Raw genomic sequence first — 23,631 nt, 5'->3', positions numbered from 1 at the left:
TTTGTGGTTTCGACCTCCTCCATACCTACCTCAGAGGTTGATAAAGAAGAAGGTTAGACAACAATGATGGCTTAGTACTATAGTTATGGTCGAAACAAAGGTTGAGTGCATTGATATGAATATGGACTTTCATGAAGAATGAAATTGGGAAGAAAAGAAATTGAATGAGAGGATGGCTAGACGAATCAAATGATGAGATGATGGTTTCTTTTTTTTTTTTTTTTATTTCTAAAATGGCCACGATGGATAACTTCGAAGAATATGTGCAAGGTGGCTTCCACACGATACATTAAGTAAACAGATAACGGTCAAATTTATTGTATTAGTGGTTAATGCAATCAAACCCTAATGGCAGGGCAAAATTATACTAAATTAAAAAACGTCAAGATAAAATTGTGCCAAAAAATAATTAGGAATATGAGTTACACTCGTGTGAAAATATCAAGAATATTTTTGTATCTTAACCCTTAAAAAATAATTATTCTTTGATTTTAATCAATGTTCAAATTCAATTTACAATTTTTGATTGGTCATTTCAATGTATTTACTAATTTCTGCTTGTAAATTCTTTTCTGTAGGTCCATAAGAATCAAGACGCTATTCAAGTACTGTCCAAGGGTTCCGGGCCAAAACGTTTAACGAGTGGGTTCCACGATATCTAGTGGGAGCGTAACACCGTAACTTCTCTTCCTTGTCTGATCTGCCAAGCACTTTATCAAAGCATGATACTATGTCCTGTGCTGGAATTCGGCCCAAGATTGGAACATGCAACGTACCAGCATAACATTTTTTTTAACAGTACTCCCTTTATTTTAAATTATAAAATATTTTTAAATAAAATTTTATATATCAATAAATTTTATTAAATATATTTAATAATTTTATATTTAAAAAATATAAATTTTTAAAAATATCTATCATTTAATATATTAAAAGAAGAAGAGTTAAAAATTAATTATAATGAAAGAAAGAATGATATTAAAATTGGTACATTCAATAAAACTTTAACATACTCAAAATATTTTATATTTTGAAATGAATTTTTTTAAAAAATATTTTATAATTTGAGATGAAAAAATATTATTTCATCACGGTTTGATGGTAAACAGTAATGTTATAAAAATACTCATTTATATTGATATGTTAAACAAAGGTTGATTAAGTACGGAACATTCATTGTTCAGATTATCTTTTCTCCGATGGTTGAATCACCTAACGCAAATTTTTTCTCTCTCCCATCAAGTTATTGTTAATACTCTCATCTCAAGCCCCCACGCGCCCCCGTAGGATATACTCCCTTCGTTTTTATTCATGGAAAAAATCATTATTTTTAATTTGTTTTTTATATAAATAAAATCATACTTTTTAATAGACATTTATTACAAAATTCCTAAATTATTTTTCATGCTTTTATTATTGATAATCATAAGAAATAATTAATAAAAGCTTGATCAACACAATTAATAGAGGATATTGTAATTTAATTCTTTTATTTTCAAACACAATTAATATAATTATTTGACTTAAATTGTATGATATTATTTTTTCCTACAAATAAAAATAGAGGGAGTAGCTAATTAATTGATGTATTGTCAAGCTTGAAGATCTCTTTGTATGATTTCATAAGATTTTTTTAAAATTGAAATATAAGTCATTGTTATATTTGAAATTAAGGAGTTTATATATTCCATTTGATTTGATTTTGAGGGAAAAAAAATCAAGCCAGACTAATCAATTTAGATTAGTTGGGTATATATTCAGTTTTTTTCTTTGATAAACTAATTTTAGGAGTGGATTAAGTTTTGGTGAATTTATTTATTTATTTTATTTTCTTGTTTATTTCTTTAGAGATTATATGTAGACATATCAAATAATATTTTTTAACTATTTCTAATTAGCATCATCAACCAAAAAAACTCTTTGTGAACAAATAGGAAAATTTTTAACTATCAATTAGTATCTTTAATATTTACCTCTTTGCATTATATTCAACAATCCATAAAAGTTTAAATTATTGCGCAACATTGCATCGGTTAATTTGTTAATTGTTATTATAAGTCTAACTTTAACAAGCCTTTTGCCTCCCCATTATCATTTTTACCGTCTCCTTTTTTTTTTTTTTTAACTGAATGAATTACTCTAATGTTGCTTGCTTGCTTTCCAAGGGGGAACCCGGAAGTATGAATCTATTAAACAAGGGCCATAATCTTGTAAAATATATATATATATATATATATGAAAAAAAGACAAATGCATCCCTTATTACTGTAGCCATTTCCATTAAGTAGTGGGCTGGTTTATTGACTTTGGGTTAGTTGAGTGAGTCCGGACATGCTAATACATATTGGATTGGGATAATTTGTTAAATAGTATGCACGTTAGATAAAAGCCTGGTTCAAATTCGGTTCTTGTTTAAAAAGTTAAAAAGAAAAAACGCGAAGCAATCACCTCAGTTTATTAAGCTAGAAAAATTAAAGCAGACTTGATAGACAGTCAGTTTTAACCAGTTAAAAGTGCTGAAAATAAAAATTGACATTTTATTATTTGTATTTTCTGTTTATTTCATGCATAAGCTTACTAATACTTCCAGCACGTAAATTCAGATCAAAACTATCGGCTATAAAAATCTTAAAAAGTAAGCTTTTATAGACTTACCATAAAAATCAGATCTACCCAATCATTTTTTTTAAATTTTATTTCTGATAGAGACCAATCAGTTTATTTTATTTTGCTTCAGCATTAAGTCATGCCTTTTCCTTTTCTTTCATTTATTTTCTTGCGTAGAGGATACACTTACTTTTTCTCTCAATCGATTTCTCTCCACTGCAATTAAAATCTTATATTAGCAAATCTGATCGTAACAGCTCTGTTTCTCCTCACAATGACATTCGCTATTCCGCCCATTGCAGCTCACTGTATGAAAAAGCTAGAAATTTTTCCAGTAAAAAAAAGAAAAAAAAATTCAAGAGCCCAGATGCCAACGAAAACCTTGAAGATTACCAAAACTAAAAGCGAAGGCGTTGATTGGGAGAAGTGGAGGCGCAAATGCGCAATAGACTAAAGCAGTAGAGAAAAATTAATCCGCCTTTTCCCTCTTTATAGCTTCAAGTAAAAATATATGGAGATCAGTCTCGTCTTTGCTCCTCTGCGAAAGAAACGCCGCGATTCAGTTTTTTTAAATCGGGGTTTAAAGTGACAAGAACAAGTTGTGTGTGGGGTTTAAAGATCAAAACTTTCTTAATACAACCAAAAATAATCGGAGTTTCGGTTTCTTTAAACGTGACTGAAAAAGGGGAAAAATGCCTTGGAGCTTCGTTGTACAGTGCGCATGACATCAGGTTCGCATTTGTATTGTATTACAAGTAGAACTCAACGCCCTCGGCTCGGCTCATTCTCGCTTCGTTCCTTTCCCACTGTCAAACCCGGTTCTCCTCCTCCTCCTTGTTTGAGTGTTTTCCTTTTATCACTATTCCTCGAGGCGAAAATCCATTAACTTTGAATCTTCCTGACTTCAAATTCATTCCCCCCCCCCGGGTCATTCTGTATATTTTGAATCTTCGTTGAATCCATCAGGACCTTTTTGTGTTGGGTTATTTGCTGATATAATCTCTCGGTTTTCCTCTCTATAATCTAATCCCCTCTTAGTTTGGAAGTTATATAAAACTTGCATCCCAAGTGTGCTCTGTTCCTTTTCTATTTCTGTGTCTGGTTTGGAGGGGCGTAGATCTCGGGGTGTTTCCCGAGGGAAGAAGCGACGGCAGAAAACACACTAAAGAACAAGCTGCGTCTAATTAAGTTCAGGCGAGATCTGAAAGAAAAAAACGAAGATTTTCAAGTTCATCACTTGACGTTACTTGTAAAGAGATTGGAGGGTGACTTGTCGCAAATTTGCTTCCTTCTTTTCCTCCTTCAAGTTTGTCCCTTTCTAGTGAGGTAATCGGTTTAGAGCCTCTTCTCCATTGCTGGGTCCCGAAACCAATTTTTTTTCATATATCCCGTTAATTTCTGTTCCCATATCACAATCTTAGCATTTGTATGGATTTAACCGAAGTTAAATCATGCATCTTTGCATGAAAGCCATGCTTTATCGATTGCAAAGCTGATTCTTCTTCATAAAAGGTAACTTTGTTCTATCTCTGAACCTCAATACTTCTCATTGGTCTCTCCTCTTCTGAAGATTAGTGGGTGTTGCTTCGATTTCGAAAGAGTATGAGGAAAAATGCTAATTCTCATTCAGGAAGGATATTTAGTGATAGGAAATGGATTATACCATTTTTTGCCAGTTTGCTCGTGTCTGTTAGTCTGGTTCTCACAGCTATTCTTGGGGCGCTTAGTTCTTCTAACGTGGGAGAGCAATCGACGTTTGACATCATTTCATTTGCAAGATCAGAGGATTCAAGTGGGTATTTTGTGGAATCGGATTTGGATAGATCGTCGCGTGCTAATAAGGTTCGAAAAATGGAGGAGGCAGCTAGGTTTGCTTATCTTATTTCAGGAACGAAAGGTGATAGTCAAAGGATGATGAGGACTTTAGAGGCAGTATACCACCCAAGAAACCAATATGTTTTGCATCTGGATCTTGAGGCTCCACCCCGCGAGAGATTGGAATTGGCAACTGCAGTGAAAGCTGATCCTACATTTCGTGAAGTGGAGAATGTTCGTGTTATGTCTCAATCCAATCTGGTGACTTATAAAGGTCCCACTATGATTGCTTGCACCCTTCAAGCTATTGCAATATTATTGAAAGAGAGCTCAGAGTGGGACTGGTTTATAAACCTTAGTGCTTCAGATTATCCTCTTGTGACACAGGATGGTTAGTCACAAACCCCTCCTCTCTGTCTGCTTTATATGCTATTAAAGTAACTCTTGTCAAAAGTCTTGAGTATGGACGCATGCTTTTGGAGTTGTTTTGAAAACTTGAAACTCAGTCCTCGTTTGGGTGTGTCTTGCAGGTGATAGGTAGGTTTGTAAATGTGTTCAAATGTTGTTTGCCTGGAACATCGAGCTCATCTTTGTATCTTCCCCTAAGCATTTATTTGATCAATTTACACTTGATTTAAAACTAAGAAAGTTTATTGAACTTAATCTGTATCCTGATTTTTGTGGATTTATATGGAAGATGGATGTCTAGATAACATGTAACAGTTGGAACAAGTGATGATTGGATTAGCGGGTTATAGATTGTTTGAATGAATATTCTTCACTTGTAATTTACACTGTTTTCAAGAGTGAAGACTTCAGGTAGTTTAGTGTAATCTGGCTTGCAATTTAGTTGCTTTGCTGTAGCTATTTCAACTAATTTATTTCTATCAGAGCTTGCAAATATGTTCATCCTACCTTAAAAACTATTTTGTTGATTAGTTCAGGAGTAAGCCATGACCCAAAAGTAAGACAGAATTGAGCTAGCTCATGTTACGCTTGTGTTGTTCCTAACAGTGATATACAGTCTATGCTACCATTTAGGCTATTTTGATAGTTTGAAAGCAGACTTCACAGAAGAATTTTACTTGCCGGATATTTTTGTTGTTATATGAGCTAAAAAAAAAAAAACAAATGTAGCTCAAAAAGTTGTCTAACAAAGATGAATAAAAACTTTAATGTCAGAATTGAAAATCTTATTGCTAGTTAAAGATAATACCAATATCTCTGCATGGTTCTATGTTTGTTGGAGTTCCTCCATTTGCACTTCATGTACTTGAGAGGAGTGATATAAAGTATAACTGGTGGGAACTGGGAAGTGAAAAGATGGAGCATGGCTAGGTATTTGAATGCTATATATCTGATGCATTTCCACTTTTCACCTTCCTTGGTTGCTTCTTCCAAGCATACCCTTACTTCTATCAAGCTTAACACCTGCTGGAGTGCATTTAGGAGCTGCACTTCTTCATCAGATACCTTTGTTTAAGGGGTGTTATATTTTTTTTTCCTTAACTTTCGATTCCACAAAAATCTTTTGATGGTTACTTTTTGGATAGGGATGTCAATAAAATCAATAAATTCTTTCTATATTAGTTTTGGCCCCAATAAAATTCCTATTCCCTACATATAAGATCATGTTGGGGTATTTTATGGCCAATATCTTATAATGTTTTGGCATTTAGATATATTGCGCTGCAAATAAGTACAGATTTCCTGTTCGCACAAGTCAAGATTCACATGGCTCATTCCTATCATTGGATTTGGTCTGTATTAATTCATTTGAACATTCTAGGAGCTTATTTCGTGATAAGAATATTACTATCTGATAAGCCTAATTAAGGGGCCAAGAGTATCGCATATATGGGCTGTGGGGTGTAGGGGAGAGAGAGAAGGGGATGATGGTGGGTGAAACTAGAATGGGCTCAATGGTAACTAAGGCTTGGCTCTGCTTGCTGAACTCGTCTTTTAATTCTTCTGTAATTTAGGTTGGTTTTGCTCAGTGGTAAAATGAGAATATGTTTTGATGAAGGAAGATGGAGTGTGGTTCTTTTATATGCAGAAGGAAGCTTAAGATTCTTAAGTTGCTGAAACTAGAAAATGACTAAAGATAAGGAGAAAAGCCTGGGGCTGAAAGCATTGTGTAGGTGGTTTTGGTGGCTTAGAAGCCCAGGTTTTAATGGGGTTTTAGGCAAAAATGTGTATTGTGAGGAACAGACTCTTACCTCCTGAATGCTAGGAAACCGGTATGAGTGTTTGTGTGTTTTCTATCGTATCCCTTATTTTCTTTGTAGTTTTCTGGTTAGACCTACACTCTGCCAGATTCTTACTAGTCTTAACATTCACTTTAAACTTGGGTTCCATCAATATCCTTCTTCACTTAAATCAATGAGGGATTATAATTTGGTTTTATTTTGTCTTTTCCATTCAATTTGGAAAATTTGGAAACTCTCTTATTTGCTTTAAATATAATCCATCTCCTTGAAAATATTTGATCACTCATGAGTTTATCTTCTAATATGAAGCATCATTCTTTTACACTCCCCTCTTTTTATTTGCCACACTGCTTTGTAGCAGTAATATATAATTAAAGAGTTCTGAAGGTTTTCCCTTTCGTTTCCCTGGTTTTTTTGTTTGATTTTAAGGTTCAATAAATGAGTGGGAAAATGTGGTGCTTTTCCCCAGTGCATTGTGTTGGAGGTGGTATTGGCAATTTTGACCTATTATTATTGTACATTAAGTTTGATGCTTGATCTTTGCGTAGTGTTGGTCCACCAAAAAAGAAAAAAAATCTTTCAATAGCAGAATGCTCTTGTATTTTCTTCCAAAAGGGGGGAAAACGGTTGCCTATATTCTGACATCATTTTTAATTGGTGAGGTGATTATAATGGATGTCAATATGGATGAGATGGCAGGACTAAATATTTGAGAACTACGTACTGAAATTCTTTTCATTTTCTTGTTACATTAATGGTATTTTCTCAGCTGTTTTTAGCTTTATGTAATTCTTCATGACCCTTCAAAATGTCCTTCTGAAGTAATCTGAGATTTATTTTCTGGTTTTGCAGATTTGCTTCATATTTTTTCTAATCTGTCTAGAGAGATCAATTTCATTGAACATACTCGTATTGCCGGTTGGAAACTGTAAGAAAGTTATCACTGTTTGAATCATACAATAAAGTTGGTGCTTTTCTTCCCATTGCTCCAGCATATCGGTTTACCAAGCTTTTCTATTTCTTTTTCCTGCTTGTATGTATCTTCAGCAACCATAGAGCAAGACCGATCATCATCGATCCAGCCCTTTACTTATCAAAGAAATCTGATATTGCATGGACGACTCAACGAAGAACACTTCCCACCTCGTTTAAGTTATTTACAGGTGCATTTATATCAAAGACTCCACATATATTGATTGGTCAATTGTCCGTTATAAACCAACACTGTAGAGTCCTCTTCTTAAGTTATCACTGCATGAAAAGCGGCTTCAAACATGAACAAGTGGCTGCTTTTGTTTATGCTAGATTTTTGTATGAGCAGCTTTTGTGTATGCTTCTGTGCACAGGTTCAGCTTGGGTTCTGCTGACACGGTCTTTCTTGGAATACTGCATATGGGGCTGGGATAACCTTCCAAGGACAATTCTGATGTATTATACAAATTTTATCTCTTCTCCAGAGGGCTATTTCCACACTGTCATTTGTAACACTGAGGAATTCCAGCACACAGTTGTAAGTCATGATCTTCACTACATAGCATGGGACACACCACCAAAGCAGCACCCTATCTCCTTAACTATGAAGGACTTCAACAAAATGGTTCAAAGCAAGGCTCCTTTTGCACGGAAGTTTGCAAAGGACGATCCAGTCCTCGACAAGATTGACAAAGAGCTTCTGGGACGCACGCATAGATTTTCGCCTGGAGCATGGTGTATTGGCAACTCAACAGGAGGTGCTGACCCTTGTTCTTTTCGAGGTAATAATACTGTGCTCAGGCCAGGCCCTGGTGCTGAGAGGCTTCGTGAATTATTTCAAACTCTGTTATCTGAAGATTTCAAAAGCAAGCAGTGTTCTTGAGGATTTAACAATCCAATTAGGATGATAATCACAAGTGTAAATAGGTGGTTATAGGATTCATTGATTCCAAAGGCCGGTATTTTGTGCTCAATATATCAAACATTCAAAGATCAAAGTTAGAAGCAAAAAGCATTATGAGCAGCAATTTTTCAGGTGCTTGTTTTATCTTGGTAAAAACCATTTTTTTGGTTGTCATTGCAATCATTAGCCAGTCTTTAAGGCAATTTACAACACCTATCGTTCATGGGTGACGAAGAAATTAATGTCACTTGGCATATAGCCAGTGATCACGAGATCACATTCTATTACCAGAAATTAAAGAGGTGTATTTTTCCATGACCATTTCTGGAGAAAAATCAGTGAAATATCCCCTCTCTACATCCAAACCCTCTTCAGCAGCCAGCATCTCAACTCGGTTCTGCACCCTGTCGGCTCCAATCTGGTTTGGCTCCAGCAGCATGCAGGCTATTTCAGTCGAGTCTTCGCCATGAACAAGCCCCAGTGTTTGAACTGTTGGTAGTCCACCACCACGAGCACTAACCATCTTTGCAATCCTCCTTGTTGCTGCTACATCCGTGGACAAAATGGGTATGTTGTAGAGAGCCACCCAAGGGCGTGCACCGATCATGGAGATGCCTTTGGCTTTTGAAACCATGATTGGTCCTTCCTCAGGGTTCTGCGGAAGAATCTCGGGCATAGTCCATCCTGCCCATTGGCTTCCCATGAAATTAGGCCTGTAATACCCTAGCTCTCTTCTGATAGTGTCCAAGGGTTTTCCTGTTGGATGTGCTGCAGCATACAAAAAGACTGGCACTGCATTTCCCAGGGAAAAAAAGGTTAAAATTTTTCTAGCTATACTAACAAAAACACCCGTAGAAAATGTTCAAAATATAAATACCATCATCAACATGCAATGAGAGCTATAATGGGTTGAGTACATCGGACACTGACTATTGAATCGGTTGCCAATGTCAGCAGCTACTGCTTTAGCAAGCCAGGCAGCTTCATCCAGTGAGGCACGACCAAGAGGGTGGAACAAAATGTCATCCACGACGCCTAATCTTGGATGAGCCCCGTCATGGGATTCAAGGTTGATGGAGTTGAATGCAGCCTCTGCCATGGCTATCACCGTTTGGTGCAAGGGGCTATATATAGCATTTCCTGTACAGTCATCAAGAACGTAAGATACAAGAGTGTACCTTGTTCTGTTGTAGGCTCTATCGTCACATTTGGTCACGATCACGGTTTCTGTGTTTGCCATCGCGGCTCCTTCAATGGCGTCAAGGGTTGCACTGTTTCGTGCTTCAGAGATGAACATCTTGCAGCATAGTAGCATCGACTGGTACGCGGCTTTCTTTTCCTAACAAGTCAGAAATGGTCCAACCAAAAAGGCAAAAACTTTTACACGCTGAGGATAGGTTCGACTCGTCTTACATAACATGATGCTCTGTCCTCTCTATGATCATTGCAACCTTATATACTTGCAGTGGTTGTGTTACGACAGATATATCGAAAATTGCATTGAAAAATACGATTTTGTTTACGATTTTCTCAGCGATGTCTGTTTCCGAGTATGTCATTTTGATTTTCAAAACCGAACTAACCAAAGCAAAAAAAATCAGATTGTTTGAGCGCGTCACATGTTAAAGTATCCCCAGAATCTTCTGGATGTAATCACCGCGTGTTGCTGGTGCCATTCAGTTTCACCTAGCTTTTGTCAGTTAATTAACGCACTTGAAGACTGAAAGATTTCAACAGAACTACGGTACAAAAGCAAAATGAAAACAGTTCTTTCCGGCCTCAGTTAAAAAAAACAGTGAAAACATGACTTTCAAGTTCATTCCTTGAAAAAGGAAAGAAACAAATTTTGCCAGAGACACGCTGATTGAAAAATGTCTTTTGTATGAAAGAAAAAACTAACGATCATTGGTTGAGCCATGTCTTCAATTCAGTGGAGAAACGATAGACCAACTACACCCCAAACATGAGAATTATCAGCAATTTTTGCGTTACATTCTTTCACTGACACTAAGAACTCCAGAACACTATTAAGGATTAATTCACTGTCCATCCACTTTTTGCTTCCTGTCCTTAATACTTGGATTATTCAAAGATCATTTCAGCCAATGAAACCCAGAAAGATTTCATTGCAGAGGCATAAACCGGAACAGGAACAAGGAGATCCTTGCAAGTATAATCCGGAGTTGCATTATATGAATTGACACCAGAAATTAGTGACAGTTACATCAGATTGGAAGGTAAGAAGTGAGAATCAAAGAAGTGGGAATAGATTTTCTGACCTTGCAAGTGGGATGGAAATCCATTGGTTGATTCAGCAAGGTGTGGTATCTCTTTCTGAAAACGCCGCGTCACGAGAAGTCCAAAAAATTGAGAAGGCACACAGATTTGTGATTTGCAGTGGTAGTTGACTAATAAATAAGTACCTGGTGACTCAGCTTTCATCAGCGGATAGCAACGAGCATACAGGCGAAAGGCCCTGAAGCAGTGCATTCTCAGACTCTCGGAAAATCGTTTAATGTAATTACTAATTAACGTGAGTCCCGTGTATTGACAAATGAAATTATTAAAATTTTCAATGTTAGTAGTACTATATTATAGTTGGAGAAAAGCACTGTACCTGATTGGTTCCGGAAAGTGTGCAGACTCGGCAGTTATTTTTTTAAAAATATTTTGCTCCTAAAATCTTATTTTAAAAAATTCGAAATAAAAATAGTTTTATTCTTCTTAATAAAATATAGCATGCATTTAAATTAGTAAAATTATTTTAATAAAAACAATTAATTAAATCACTTAAAATATGAAATAAATTTATATGCTTTAAGAAATATTCATAAGGATGGGAGTTTAATTTTAATTAAATTTTTTTTTCTTTTTTCTTTTTGGGGGATTGCTTGAACGTGAATGGACAGATTTGCACGTACCGAAAATGAACAGAGGTGAACACGCTTGCTCATCCGCTGCTTCGGCGTGAATCACATGTTGCTATCCTTATATTTTTAACATATTTTTATTTAATCAAATCAAAATTTTAACATATTAAAAATATAAATAACAATAATTTGTTATAAAGTAAATAATATATGAAATGTTCACAAGTCTTGATTTAATTAAGGATTAAGATTTTAAATATAAATATTAAGCATATAAATTTTTCTTAATTTTAATAATTGATCTCCTTTGGATATTTAAAGTTGTTGGATTTTGAAATCCTTTTCAATAATCACTGGTAATTGGTAAATAATGATTGACAAGTGTAATCTAGTCCAGGGCTCCCATTTGGCACTGCAAGCTTATTACTACGATCAGATTTCAACTGTTTAATTCCATGTAAATTTAAGATTTTAAGTTTATATTTTTAAATAATAAATTTAACTTTTAAAAATTTATTTTTATTTCAAATTATATATTTATTAAAATAAAAAATATTTAAAATATAATAATTAAATTAAGTTTTCACAGTCTCTTCATAGTTGATGCGTGGTGCACGGGAGGAACAATTGGGAAGAAGGAATTTAAATATAACTTTAATTTACTAGAAAGATCTTGATCCTTTTTCTCAAATAGTCTTTTCTCAGGGTTCTTCTTTCGAATTTCCACTTTTATGTAATTAAATGCATGCCAGCAAGATGCGCAAATCTAACCAAATATCTAGGGAAAATGTCCTCAGATGTCATTTTGCCATGACGCATCTCTTGAGGCCAAACTAAAATGTAGTACTCCGTAGTCCGCAGGTCTATTCTAGTTCTGTTGAGCTTTCAGACCTGCTTTAAATAAGCATTTTTAAAAAAAGGAAAAAGAAAAATGAAAAAAGATAGGGCAGCTTTGATGGGCATGTTAGGGTAGTGTAGGTTATTTATCACATAAATCCCAACTAGATTATTAAAGATTTGAAAGAGCCTTAAAGAGTTATTTACTTATCCACAATCCACAATTTTAAAGGAGACTCCACAAGATTGTAAAAGCCAACTTTGTTAAGACTTTGCTGGTCCTTTTTAGGGCTTCTGCCCTTCACTTTGTATCCCAAAAACATTAATGACAAGTAGTGCTGCAAAACATCATATTTTTCGTTTATAAAAAAATATTATATTTTTCACGTAATGAAGAGTCATTATCAACTGTTGGAATTTTTTGAAATTACAAGAATGACAGTATATAATTAAAAAAATTGAGCCAGACGCTGTCCAAATCCGGACACTTGGTTTTCTCTCATTTACTTTTTTACTCCACTGTCTCTGAAAATCTGAATCATTAAAATTAAATTTATATTTTTAAAAATTATAAAATTATAAATTTTAAATTTTAAATTTAATTTAACAGTCTACATTCATATTAGTTTCTCTTTTGCTCTCGTTTACAAAAGAGAAAATTCAGCTCCACAATTACATTCCCGCATCTCTTTCCAGTCAGTAAAAACTTGGCATGTTAACAGATTCACAACAGGCACTGACATGATGAACAGATGAAGTAAGCTGCTGGCCTTTCACACTTGGAATGCGGAATGAAAGCTGTTAAGACTTTCTCTCGCTTACCAGCTGGAACTAAGCCAGGACCATTCTATTTTGTTCGAAATGTCTTTTAATTTTTTGTTTTTTGGAGTTAAGGTCAAAAACATTTTTTTTTTTTGAGAGAAGTGTAACTTTTATTTGAAGCAATATTTGCTTCACAACTTCAAAAAAATAAAAAAGTGTAATTTTATTCTACCGTTAACTCTCATAAACATTGGCCATTAAACATAAGATTAACACGTGTCAAATGCTCAGGGGTTCTTATTCTTCCTCTTCTTTCAGCAGCCTAGTCTTCTCATGCACATCCTTCACCTCCAATTCCTGCAATTCATGGTCAAAGCAAGGGTTTTTCCCACAAGCAGGAAAACAACGAGATTCAAGGCGAATGCGCGCACAGAATTGGATCCAAAGATCACAAAATCGAAATGGAAGCTAGAAGTCTCCTTCAACATGCGGTACTCTATCAAGATCCATGGCGCCGACAAGAAGACGAAACAACAAGGAGCAACTTAGTACAAGGAAGTGATGAGATTTAAGGAGATCAAACCGTAGAAGGAATTGTTCATGAGAATGAAAATTTCTAGCCTTCCTCCTTTACACAAATCCTTTGAAACCATCTTGGTGAAATGATTAAGCATGTTGAATTTCCCGTTCATGCCCAGATTTTCCGGCAAGATGAACGAGAAGTCGTTCTCCCAAACTTGAAGAACTTCCAAATGTGTAAGGTCGTCGATGAATGATTGGTAAGAGTCACAGTTCTGGTACCTTCCATGTGCATCACCAGAATGAAGTATGAAATGGAAAGGAAAGAAATCTTTTTTTTTGGGATAAACTAAAAGGAAAGAAATATGAAAGAACTAACAAATTTAAAAGCGCTGATCAACTGAAAGACATGCGTTGGCCCAAACACTCACTAGCTCGATCCGACAGAAGTCAAGTCAAGGGAGTTTCCCTTCTCCATTAACACCACAGTCCCTTGAATTTGTTTGTTCTTGTTGCAGCCTAAGAAACTAAACAACATTTTACCTTGTTCACTTGAAGACATTGAACAACTAAAGGAATTAAACTGCAGGTGGAAGAAGACTCAGTCACAGGTGGTAAGTTGATAAGGTTCAGTGGGCATTGAGAGAGAGAGAGAGAGAGAGAGAGAGAGATGGTAAACGGGCGGTTCCGGTTACCCTTATTTTACCTTAAAACTAAAGCCCGGCCCTTATTCATAGGGCTCAGGGCCGAGATAAGAATAAAATAAAATAAAATAAAATTCAACATTAAAATTTATTTAGAATATTTTAAAATTTAACATATATCAAACCAAAGTCTCACATAATCTAAAAAATAAACACAAAATTTAAAAGTCCAAATAAGATGAAGGCAAACATCATCATCAATTCTAATCAAGATCTCCTCATTATCATCCATAAATAAAATATTAAAACCCTCAGGTCCACTTGTGAAAGATGAGGCGGAAGCTCAATATTAATTATTTCTGTAGCTTCTTCATTATCACCTACAATAATTATTAATTAAATTATTTTATTATCAAATATATATCTATACATATATCAGAAGATAAAATATAAAAATTACTATAAAATGGCACAAAACAATTCAACCAATTGCTGGTATAAAATACAAATCAATGTTTGCACATTATCTGAAAAGAGGTAAAAACAATAATTTATGAATAGTAAAACGGGCTTCACGGTTGCCCGGGCCCGAACCCATTTTTTAGGGCTTAAAAGGGCCTGACTTCGAAGTCCGATTACCTTAAAAAATGTCAAATTTTTAAGCCCTAATCCTTATTAAAACAAACTTAAACGGGTGGCCCGTCAAACCCAGCCCTTATTCTCGACTTTAGAGGGAGAGTTTAAATGATTGATGAGGAAAAAGAACCATTCAGCATATGAAATGTGCCAACCTTGTGATCAGATGAATTATTTTAATGGTCAACATTTATTGGGGTTAAAGGTGAGATAAAATTACATCTTTTTTAAATTTCGAGATAATGTTACTCCAAATAAAACTTTAAAACATTTTCACTTTTTAACCTTTTTTTTCTGTCTATTGATGAAGAACGACAAAGCTGCATTGACAATCTGTGATGGACGATGTGCAGATATTTTAAGTAAAACAGAACAATATATGGATGCGGTTGGAATCATCTCCACCTAATAGACACAAAAACTCAGAAACTGGCTGCTTGGCAGTGACATGGAATAATTACAAGCCAGATTTTTTTAAAAAAAATAAAAAATTAGATGAACTCTTCACAGATAAAATACTAGAACCACAGATATTTTCTCCTATCCAAAACGTCAAGAAGGCAATTTACGTATCCGAATTCTTCAATATCTTTTATACACAATATATCTCATCTCGAACTTTGTTCTTTTATTCAGATGGACAAGAAGGCAAATGATGCATCTCAACGACCCTCTAAATACCATATATCTTCTTTACCCCCCCCCCCCCACAAAAAAAAAAAAAAACCATATGTCTTACCTCAATGAAATTACATGCTGCAAACTAGCCAATAGTCTAAATAACTTCTGTGTTCACTGGAATGATCGACGGAATGGGGATAGCCTGTCATAATTTGGACTACAATAATTCTAGAATGATTTCACAAAATCTCAGATCTATCCTACACGTGAGAAAAGTTGTCTTTTATCATGAAAAATCCTTGGCAAATCCTGTATACAAGAAACAAGGGTTCTTTGGCATCTCGTTCCCTCCTCAGTCAAATGGACCTAACTTCAAGTAACTTCGAATTATTTCTCCCTGTGAGAAGTCTGTAAAGTAGCCCTTCCCCACAGAAATACCCTCTTCCCTAGCAAGGCTCTCAACTTCTTCTTGTACTCTGTCTCCCCCAATTCTACTTGGATCCAACAAATTACAGGCTACCTCAATGACACCTTTACCACGTTCTAGTGCCATTGCCTGTACAGTGGGAAGTCCACCACCTCTCCCACTAACTCTTTTTGCAATTCTACGAACAGCACTGATATTAGAAGATAGCAGAGGGACATTATAGTTATCAACCCATTTGGTTGCCCCAATGACCACAACACCTTTTGATGGAGAAAGTTGAGATGGTCCACTATCTGGCTTCAGCGTCAAGGAATTTGATTTTGGCCCTCCAATCCACTGGTTTCCACTGGAATTCGGCTTGAAATATCCTAAAGCTCTTCTAATTGAATCAAGCGGCCTCCCCTTTTCATGTGCTGCACCGTATAGAAAAGTAGGAACTGCAAGGAAGTTATATGATCAGTCAAAGTAACAACTCCAGAAATACAAGTTCGGAGAGATGGTTGACATATTAAAATAGCTCCATAATCACTTTTATCAATGAATCAGCTTGTGTTGTGAGATCCAACCCCCTATGAGAACCCATAATGCTTTACCTAGGGTAGGTCAAACTATCAACTTAACAGAAGGGGGTGAATTTCTCAAATTTAAGAGATTGGCAAAACATCATTGATTCCATACACTAAATGAATAGTGATCTAAAAGATAAACTCTGACTAAAGGACAATTGCTCAACTTCTAACATCTTCCATTTTTGTAGTTTACAAGCCACAAACCAGTGAAATTCAAACAGAAAATGAGTTGTCTTGACCAGGATATTGGACAGCAAAAGAAAGGAGATAACAAATTAAGGAAAATACACAAGTCCCTGTCATCACTAAACAGCCATGGCATATGACAGCAGTCACCGCTCTTGCTGCCTCTTATCAAATAATACATAAGTAAATAGAAATTAAGAAACTAATCAATTTTAAACTATAGGGTGACTACCTACTGCATATATTGATGGCAGCTAAAGCTCCCAGCCATGGATACCAACCTTGCAAGCTGGAGCCCACGTCTCCAGCCAAAAGTCTTGCAGTCTCAGCGGCTTGGTCCAAGGAAGCATCTGCCAGCGGGTGACAACAAATGTGGTCAACAATTCCAAGTCTTGGATGAGTTCCACAATGCATCTCAAAGTCAATGCTGTCAAACGCAGCCTTCACCATGGCAGACACAGCACTCTTCAAGTGGCATGGCTCAGAAGACGGTAAAGGAGATAACTCAGAAACTAGAGTGTAACCAACTCTATTGTAAGCCATATCTTCAAACTTATTGATTATTGGAGCTCGAGGGAAAAGCTTCGCGGCTCGTTCAATAGCCTCCAGTGCGCTCCTGTTTCTGCTTTCTGATATATAAACCTTGCAGCACGCGAGCATCATCTTCAACATTTTCTTTCCAATTGTTACCTGTCAGAGACTGACCAAAAATATAGACTAAGACAACAAAGTGACCACAAGCCTCCATAACCAACCTTATCTCACGTGCTCAAGAAAGATGTTTTTACACAGATTATAGATATAACACCAACAATAACAATCACAGTTAATTTTGCGCAAAGTTACCATACTCAGAGGTGAAGATTTTATTTCAAGGACGCATTAAGCACATTAATACCGTTGGCAAAAAAAAAAGAAGGAAGTTACGCAATACCAACTTAAGCAAAAATCCTATAACTAATCAAATCTCTTTATTAAACGACGACACTCCTTCTCAGTTCTCAAACATCATAGAACCTCCTTCAAAACTCAATATCCTTGGCGTCGGATGAAGATTTTGGATAGCCATCATATTCTAGCTTCACGTGCAGTGAAGAACAAACCATCTTGAACTTGAGCCTCAAACTGTTCATGATTTCTTGTACTTGTAGGTTTTCAGGATCCAAGACCGGATACTTCTCAATCAACTCATCCATCTGCTTGATGGTAAGTTTAACCCTCGCAGAGAAGCAGTTCGGGTCGACCCGGATAGCGGAGCTCCAAACGTCAACACAACCCCTGTAGAACCCAAGCTCTTCGCCAACCTCGAACCCAACTTTGAGACCCACTTGCTTTGCCTCATCCTTGCCAGCGATTAGACCGTCCTTGTAGCCTTCGTCGTAGCCTTGCTTCAGATGAGTTTCTTCCAAGTTAAGGGAGGAATCAAATATGTCATCCATGAATACTGATATCCAAGAACAAAATTCTCAAACAAACTAATTTCGACCTTTCATCGATGACAACCTTCTCGTCCCAGAGATGGTATATCAGTGCGCGCGCGCGAGCGCGTGAAGTCAATTTGCAAAGACGCGAAAATCCTGGCTCGAGAAAGATGAAAAGCTTTACCTGGAATGAATTTTACCAGCCCAAAAACTTGTGTTTGGCATGCAGAGGAATGCACTTATATAAAAAACTTGGCAGGGTCTAAATTTGATAAAATTTTGTTTTTATAATTTTAATAAGTATAAAATTTATAATAAAGATGTTACTGTGATAAAAAATAATTTTTATATATAAAAAACTAGTACAAGTTATTTTTTTAAAAAAATTATACCGTTAGAATCAGTTTTAAATGATCCAGATCTCACCGCAATAACACCATAATCAGTAATAAATTAATAATAATCCAGATTTCATTTCCTTTTTTTTTATTATATTAAATCCAGATTTCATTCTTTGCTGTCCGTAATCAGCAATTTGGATTGCAACTTGCCAGAATACATTAGTTTATTTGATAATTAATTATTTAGCGCAAACAAAATCAACCACCGAAGATGGAGCAACCATGAGACTGTTTTATTGAAGAAGGCAACAAACGGATCCAGAGCTCGAGAGATTCAAAGAGAACAAAGTAGCGAAATGTCAGAAATAACCCTCAATTATACCGGAACCGAATGCGTCATCATTTCGAATCCACTGAGGTCGGCTTTTTTGTATTTATTTATTTATTTATTGTTTTGGGTTCTGGAAAAAGATTCAAAACATCAGCAGAAGGCTAATCTCGGCGGAGCTTGTGGATGACTGGTGTGTGAATCGTCTTCTGGAGCATTAGCGGTGGTGGGCAAGAACAGATTTTCCCATTTTTTCTAGTATTAAGGACACTGTACAATGTCTTCTTAGATAGATGCACCGTTTTTCTTGGATTTCCTTCACGTGTGCTTTGGGTGTAAAAGTGATCAGAAGAAGAAGAAGAAGAAGAAGAAGAAGAAAAGCAGAATCGAAGTGTCATTCCCTAATAGCATCATTAAAGTATCAAATTTTGAACAAAATAAAATTAATAAAAACATAATCCAATTTGGGATGGGGTCATACCTGGTAAATGAAGCTTGAATAATTTGTGGGGAAGAGCAAGCAGAGCTGCGGAGCTGAAGGGCAAATCAAGAGTGCAGGTAGCGAATTTGAGGGAGAAAAGATAGGGTGGGAGGAGTCGCGTTCTGGATGGGATAAGGGGCAAAATAGTAATATGGTCATCCATTTCCTGGAAGAAGAGCCGATTCCCAATTTTTCTGGGGCCACAAGGAAAGCCCATTCTTGCCTAAATGGGCGGAAGCAACTTCCCCCCACGTCCTAAAGCAGCTCACTTGTTATTTTCATTTTCCTTCCCAAGCTAATACACCGGGATAGTTGAGCGCGAAAAATAAAGTTATACTAATAGATTAAGACTTAGTTATTTAACTTTATATTTTTAATATATTCTTATCAAATCAAATCAAATTAAGTAAATGTTAAAATATTAATAATATTAATAATAAAAATTTATTAGAAAAAATAATATGTAAAAGATATATATGTTTTGATTTAATTAAAAACAAACTATTTATTAGATTTGGGCAAAAAAGACAGTCCATTTCAAAAGGCAAATAAAGCACAACTAATCTATAACCTATAAATTTAACAATTGTTTAGTGTTCAAGAACAGTACATTGTTTGTAGCCATTAAGTGCAAGTAATCTCTGAATTTCTTGTTTCTTTATGAGAAGGTGAGTCTGTTTCTATTTATTTATACTTTTCATGTATTTATATTATTTTGTCATCAGGGCATCTGGACAAAGGACACAGTTGAGTAGGAACAGGATGTTACCTCTGTCAAATAATTACGCAAAATAAAATGTTGTCTGCATAGCCCTCTTTAACGTGTTGTATTCCTTTTTTATGAAATATAATTTTTCAAATTCTTGGTTTTTACAAATTATGAAAAGTTAAGGTTAGTTCTATGGAAAAGAAAAGTTTGAATTTCAAATAAAATAAGCCTAACTTTGCATTTTTTAAAAAAGCACTTGCAATTAAGCAACTTTATTAAATCTTAAAACAAAATACTTTAATAAAAATTGACAATTCAAAAAATATTTAATTTATAAATTTGTTGTACTGAAAACAGGCAATCAAGCATGCTCTAGGCCAATGAAAGTAATTTAGTTGCAAATGCAGAAGTATTCAAGCGTGACTGATAACTAGCCAGTAGGTGATTTATGTAGTTTTGGAATTAATCATCTCACAAGATTCATCATCTTCAAGGATTGACTGATAGCTAGCCAAAAGAATTATGTGCCAAAACAGAACTAAGTCTCAGATATGGCAATGAGAAAACCCGCGCAGACGCAATCTCGCAAATTCTCCTGACCTCACTTCGGTGGTTCCACCACGGTCTGCAAAAATTCAGAATTTAGTTAGCAAACAGCATATGTATTATCTATAACACACATGTGGATCCCACAGTGCCTCATATTATGGAATGCTCAAACGTAGTTGTAAAAGTAACAATTTTATGGTATTTATATATTTCTTTTTAGTTATAATAGGTTTATCTTCTTCTTAATAGGTTGCTCTTGGGCAGCGAGCACTCTGCGCACAAAAAAAAAAAAAACAAAACAAAACAAAACAAAAACTTCAGCACTCCGTATAACACTCCCCAAATAACGCCTCCAACTAACATGACACCTTTCTGAGACATTTTGTTCACACCAGTAAATCACGTTTCATGAAATGTAATTTTCATCAGTCTGACCTTTTGAAACATGAAAAATTATCCTATTAATCATATTAATTCCGGATTTCATATGTATGGGGTAGTAAATTGATTATCATATAAAGGAAAACACACGATACTGTCTTAAGAGATTGCTTCCCAAAAACAAAATGTCTTTGATGGCAAGAATACAAAAACAATGACCAACGTTTCTACATAATCATATGATTCCCACTGAAAAATACTATTGCACCTTCGGCATTCAAAGGGAAACCAAACCACAAACATCATCAATGAGACGAATTATCAATGATGTAATTAGTCTCTCATATGAAAGAATTTCCAAACAAGTATGTTTATATTGGCAGTATTCAGGCTATAACACAGTAAGTATTCTGGTATGGTTAATTGAAGGCCAAGAAGGATTCTTTGGACTCACAAAACACAGCTGTTGCATAAGTCAATTATAGCAAATAAATTTGAGATTTGGATAAATTCATGACCAGTCAAGCAGCGTAATTAAAAACTGGAAAAAGAAATTTGTAGCTGGAAGATTGAAAACAAAAATAGAAATACCTCTTCTTTTTTGCCCTTGCCTCTAGTGAAGAACTTGTATCCTCCAAAGAAGAGTAAGCCCCAGCCAGATAAAGAAACAATAACAAACTGCAGGCAAATAGTAACTGGTCAAGAGGTGTACGAACGCGTTTCTATTTTACACAGTAGATGCAATGTAACAAATAGTACTCTCATGCCATGTCAAAATTAATAAATCCTTGGACGTGGAAAGTCTTCAATTACAAAATTAGACATACATGTTCCTCCTTCCACTTAGATGGGTTCATTGGATCTTGCCAACAGTTAACTTTAGGGGGGCCATGGTGATCTGCAAGAATCAAATGACAAAACCATTACATGTACATCAGAACTTTGCACCAACGCAAATTGTAAACTACAACACGAAACAATTTGTTCAACCATTAAAAAGTGTAGAAAGATTAACAGACTACGCATCCCAAGCCATTGAAAAGCAATTGCATAAAGTACATATTCATCGTTACAAAAGCCTCTGATAAGTTGGAGAACAACACCATTTTAGTGGACAGTGCTTCTCTTTTTCACAACTATTTTTTACTTCTGTATGTAGGATGATTTTAATTTATGTACTGTGGTCTTACTCCTTGGACTGTATCCAGAACCTCTGCAATTTAATCATTTTGCTGTTAATATATCTTGACTTGTTTGAAAACAAAAAAGATTTCAACATTAATGCCAAATTCTAATTCCTCAAGTTGTTAAAATGTTCATTAGCACAGAAAGTAAACACACACTAACACTCACCTAAAAAAAAAAAAAAACGTTAGATATATATCCGTTTTCTACTTATTCCCTCATTTCTATGTTTCCTTGTTTTATTACCTCATCATAGGCAAAAGTTACCTTCATGAAAAGGTTCATTTTTCCTCACCGGAAAAAAAAAAAAAAAAACCACCCCAATTTTTACTCTTTTTCTGCGCGAGAAGCGGAGAACGAACCAACTATTTAAGGGTTCCTTTGGGCAATAACATCTGCTACTTGCTAATAACTTAAAAGGCTCCCAGCTCATCTTTCGAATAACGCTAGATTTTGAATCTAATTGTTCTAACAGATTCCTGGTTCAATCACACATATTGTAAGCAGTGGATTATTAAATGTGACTCGTATATCCACATCAACCTTTGAATAAATCAATATCACCAGCCAGAGAATGGCAATAAGTAAGGATCGAAGAGAAAGACTGATTGAGTTTTTCCCTTGATACAACACATTCAATTCTTGGAAGGCAGATTTTTAGTTACCAATAGTACGTCAGGGTGTAGAAAATGCGAAAATCAAAGGGATCTTAGTGATCCCAATCTAATGGCAAATGGAATCAGAGAATAAATGGACAATCTAAAACTAAAATTTACCTGCAGCTCCGGCGAGACCGCGCCTTTGGATAATATTGGCAGTTTGAATCGGAGATCTTGGAGAGGAGTTACGACTCAATGACGCTGCTCGGCGAGCCGCAGCGGCCGCTAGGGTGGCCATAGGTTTCGGCTTGAATATGCGACAGGGAGAAACCGAGAGAGACGAAGGGAAGAAAGACCAGACAGGAGAGCTTCGGGGTCTATAACCACAGGGACAATCACAATCAACCCTGGAGGCAATTAATTATGCTCCCGAAGCAAATGATCGTGATATTATTTTGCAGGTTCAAGGTATATATTTTTATTGTGAAAAAGATAAAAATACTTTATATATATATATATATATATATATGCTTTTTAATAATTCATTTAAAAAAAAGTCACATTTATATTTTAATAACAATCAATTCTTTTATTAGTAATTTTAAAAAATTAACTTAGTGATAATAGAGATAGACATAAGTGTTATGCTTTGATAAATAAGTCTCATTTTTTTTAATTACAATCAATTTTTTTATTAATAATTTCAAAAAAATTTAACTTGGTAGTGAAAAGGAACAACTATAGTGATTTGGTGCACAAGTTCCTGCTCGAAAAAAAAAAAAAGTTTTGTTTTTGTAACCTCTTTCAATATTTACCTGACATTAGGAAGGGTTAACTTAATTACTATAAAGACTGCATTTAAATACTTTGTTTGAAAAGCTTGAATTCAAAACTCGTTTTGAAAATCATTAAAATTTTCAACTAACTCAATACAAAATAAAGCATGGCACAGTCAAAAATAGCCTATGCATTCATTAGAGTCCATACATGTTTTCGAAACAAAGAAATGAAATTAGAAACTAAGCCATACGCCATGACGTGCACCACATGCATCGCGG

At 35.3% G+C, this 23,631-nt stretch overlaps 4 protein-coding genes across 5 annotated transcripts; 1 reads left to right on the top strand and 3 right to left on the bottom strand.

Moving 5' to 3' along the window:
• The first annotated feature begins 3,262 nt into the window (after positions 1-3,262).
• Positions 3,263-8,632, top strand: LOC129313162 (beta-glucuronosyltransferase GlcAT14A-like). Its single transcript, XM_054956108.1, has 4 exons — positions 3,263-4,813; positions 7,485-7,560; positions 7,680-7,795; positions 7,979-8,632. The coding sequence occupies exons 1-4, from the start codon at positions 4,210-4,212 to the stop codon at positions 8,485-8,487; spliced, it is 1,305 nt and encodes a 434-aa protein (XP_054812083.1). The 5' UTR covers positions 3,263-4,209; the 3' UTR covers positions 8,488-8,632.
• A 12-nt stretch (positions 8,633-8,644) lies between these two features.
• On the bottom strand, positions 8,645-11,040 carry LOC129313163 (uncharacterized). 2 transcript variants are annotated; one of them, XM_054956110.1, is made up of 3 exons: positions 10,788-11,040; positions 9,439-10,458; positions 8,645-9,300 (listed from the first exon to the last, which is right to left on the bottom strand). In XM_054956110.1, exons 2-3 carry the CDS (start codon positions 9,821-9,823, stop codon positions 8,783-8,785), a joined length of 903 nt encoding a protein of 300 aa, XP_054812085.1. In that variant the 5' UTR covers positions 9,824-10,458; positions 10,788-11,040; the 3' UTR covers positions 8,645-8,782. The 2 variants fall into 2 exon arrangements, with proteins under 2 accessions (XP_054812085.1, XP_054812084.1); XM_054956109.1 differs by having other exon boundaries at positions 9,439-9,847.
• A 4,267-nt stretch (positions 11,041-15,307) lies between these two features.
• On the bottom strand, positions 15,308-18,271 carry LOC129313432 (uncharacterized). The gene is given in 3 exon segments (XM_054956523.1): positions 15,308-16,261; positions 16,861-17,279; positions 17,660-18,271. Coding segments are annotated over 3 exon segments (1,290 nt in total). The 5' UTR covers positions 18,019-18,271; the 3' UTR covers positions 15,308-15,749.
• A 2,008-nt stretch (positions 18,272-20,279) lies between these two features.
• On the bottom strand, positions 20,280-22,993 carry LOC129313431 (uncharacterized). The gene is made up of 4 exons (XM_054956522.1): positions 22,751-22,993; positions 21,617-21,687; positions 21,381-21,467; positions 20,280-20,484 (listed from the first exon to the last, which is right to left on the bottom strand). Exons 1-4 carry the CDS (start codon positions 22,869-22,871, stop codon positions 20,461-20,463), a joined length of 303 nt encoding a protein of 100 aa, XP_054812497.1. The 5' UTR covers positions 22,872-22,993; the 3' UTR covers positions 20,280-20,460.
• Positions 22,994-23,631: the final 638 nt, after the last annotated feature.

Source organism: Prosopis cineraria, unplaced genomic scaffold (assembly GCF_029017545.1).
Source record: "Prosopis cineraria cultivar Desert tree isolate PC_DT_omini unplaced genomic scaffold, ASM2901754v1 PC6, whole genome shotgun sequence".
NCBI classification, from domain to species: domain Eukaryota; kingdom Viridiplantae; phylum Streptophyta; class Magnoliopsida; order Fabales; family Fabaceae; genus Prosopis; species Prosopis cineraria.
This window is presented reverse-complemented; position numbering and strand designations above follow the sequence as displayed.

Bases quoted from the DNA above. Each gene is read 5' to 3' on its own strand.
- LOC129313163 (XM_054956109.1), bottom strand. From the start codon at position 10,811: ATGGATTTCCATCCCACTTGCAAG. The intron at 9,848-10,787 runs GTCAGAAAATCT...CTGACTTGTTAG, and splicing joins ATTTCCATCCCACTTGCAAG to GAAAAGAAAGCCGCGTACCA. The intron at 9,301-9,438 runs GTCAGTGTCCGA...TGGGAAATGCAG, and splicing joins CATTGGCAACCGATTCAATA to TGCCAGTCTTTTTGTATGCT.
- LOC129313162 (XM_054956108.1), top strand. From the start codon at position 4,210: ATGAGGAAAAATGCTAATTCTCATTCAGGAAGGATATTTAGTGATAGG. The intron at 7,561-7,679 runs GTAAGAAAGTTA...ATGTATCTTCAG, and splicing joins CGTATTGCCGGTTGGAAACT to CAACCATAGAGCAAGACCGA. The intron at 7,796-7,978 runs GTGCATTTATAT...TTCTGTGCACAG, and splicing joins CTCGTTTAAGTTATTTACAG to GTTCAGCTTGGGTTCTGCTG.
- LOC129313431 (XM_054956522.1), bottom strand. From the start codon at position 22,871: ATGGCCACCCTAGCGGCCGCTGCGGCTCGCCGAGCAGCGTCATTGAGT. The intron at 21,688-22,750 runs GTAAATTTTAGT...TGATTCTTGCAG, and splicing joins CGGTCTCGCCGGAGCTGCAG to ATCACCATGGCCCCCCTAAA. The intron at 20,485-21,380 runs GTATTTCTATTT...GAATTTTTGCAG, and splicing joins GCAAGGGCAAAAAAGAAGAG to ACCGTGGTGGAACCACCGAA.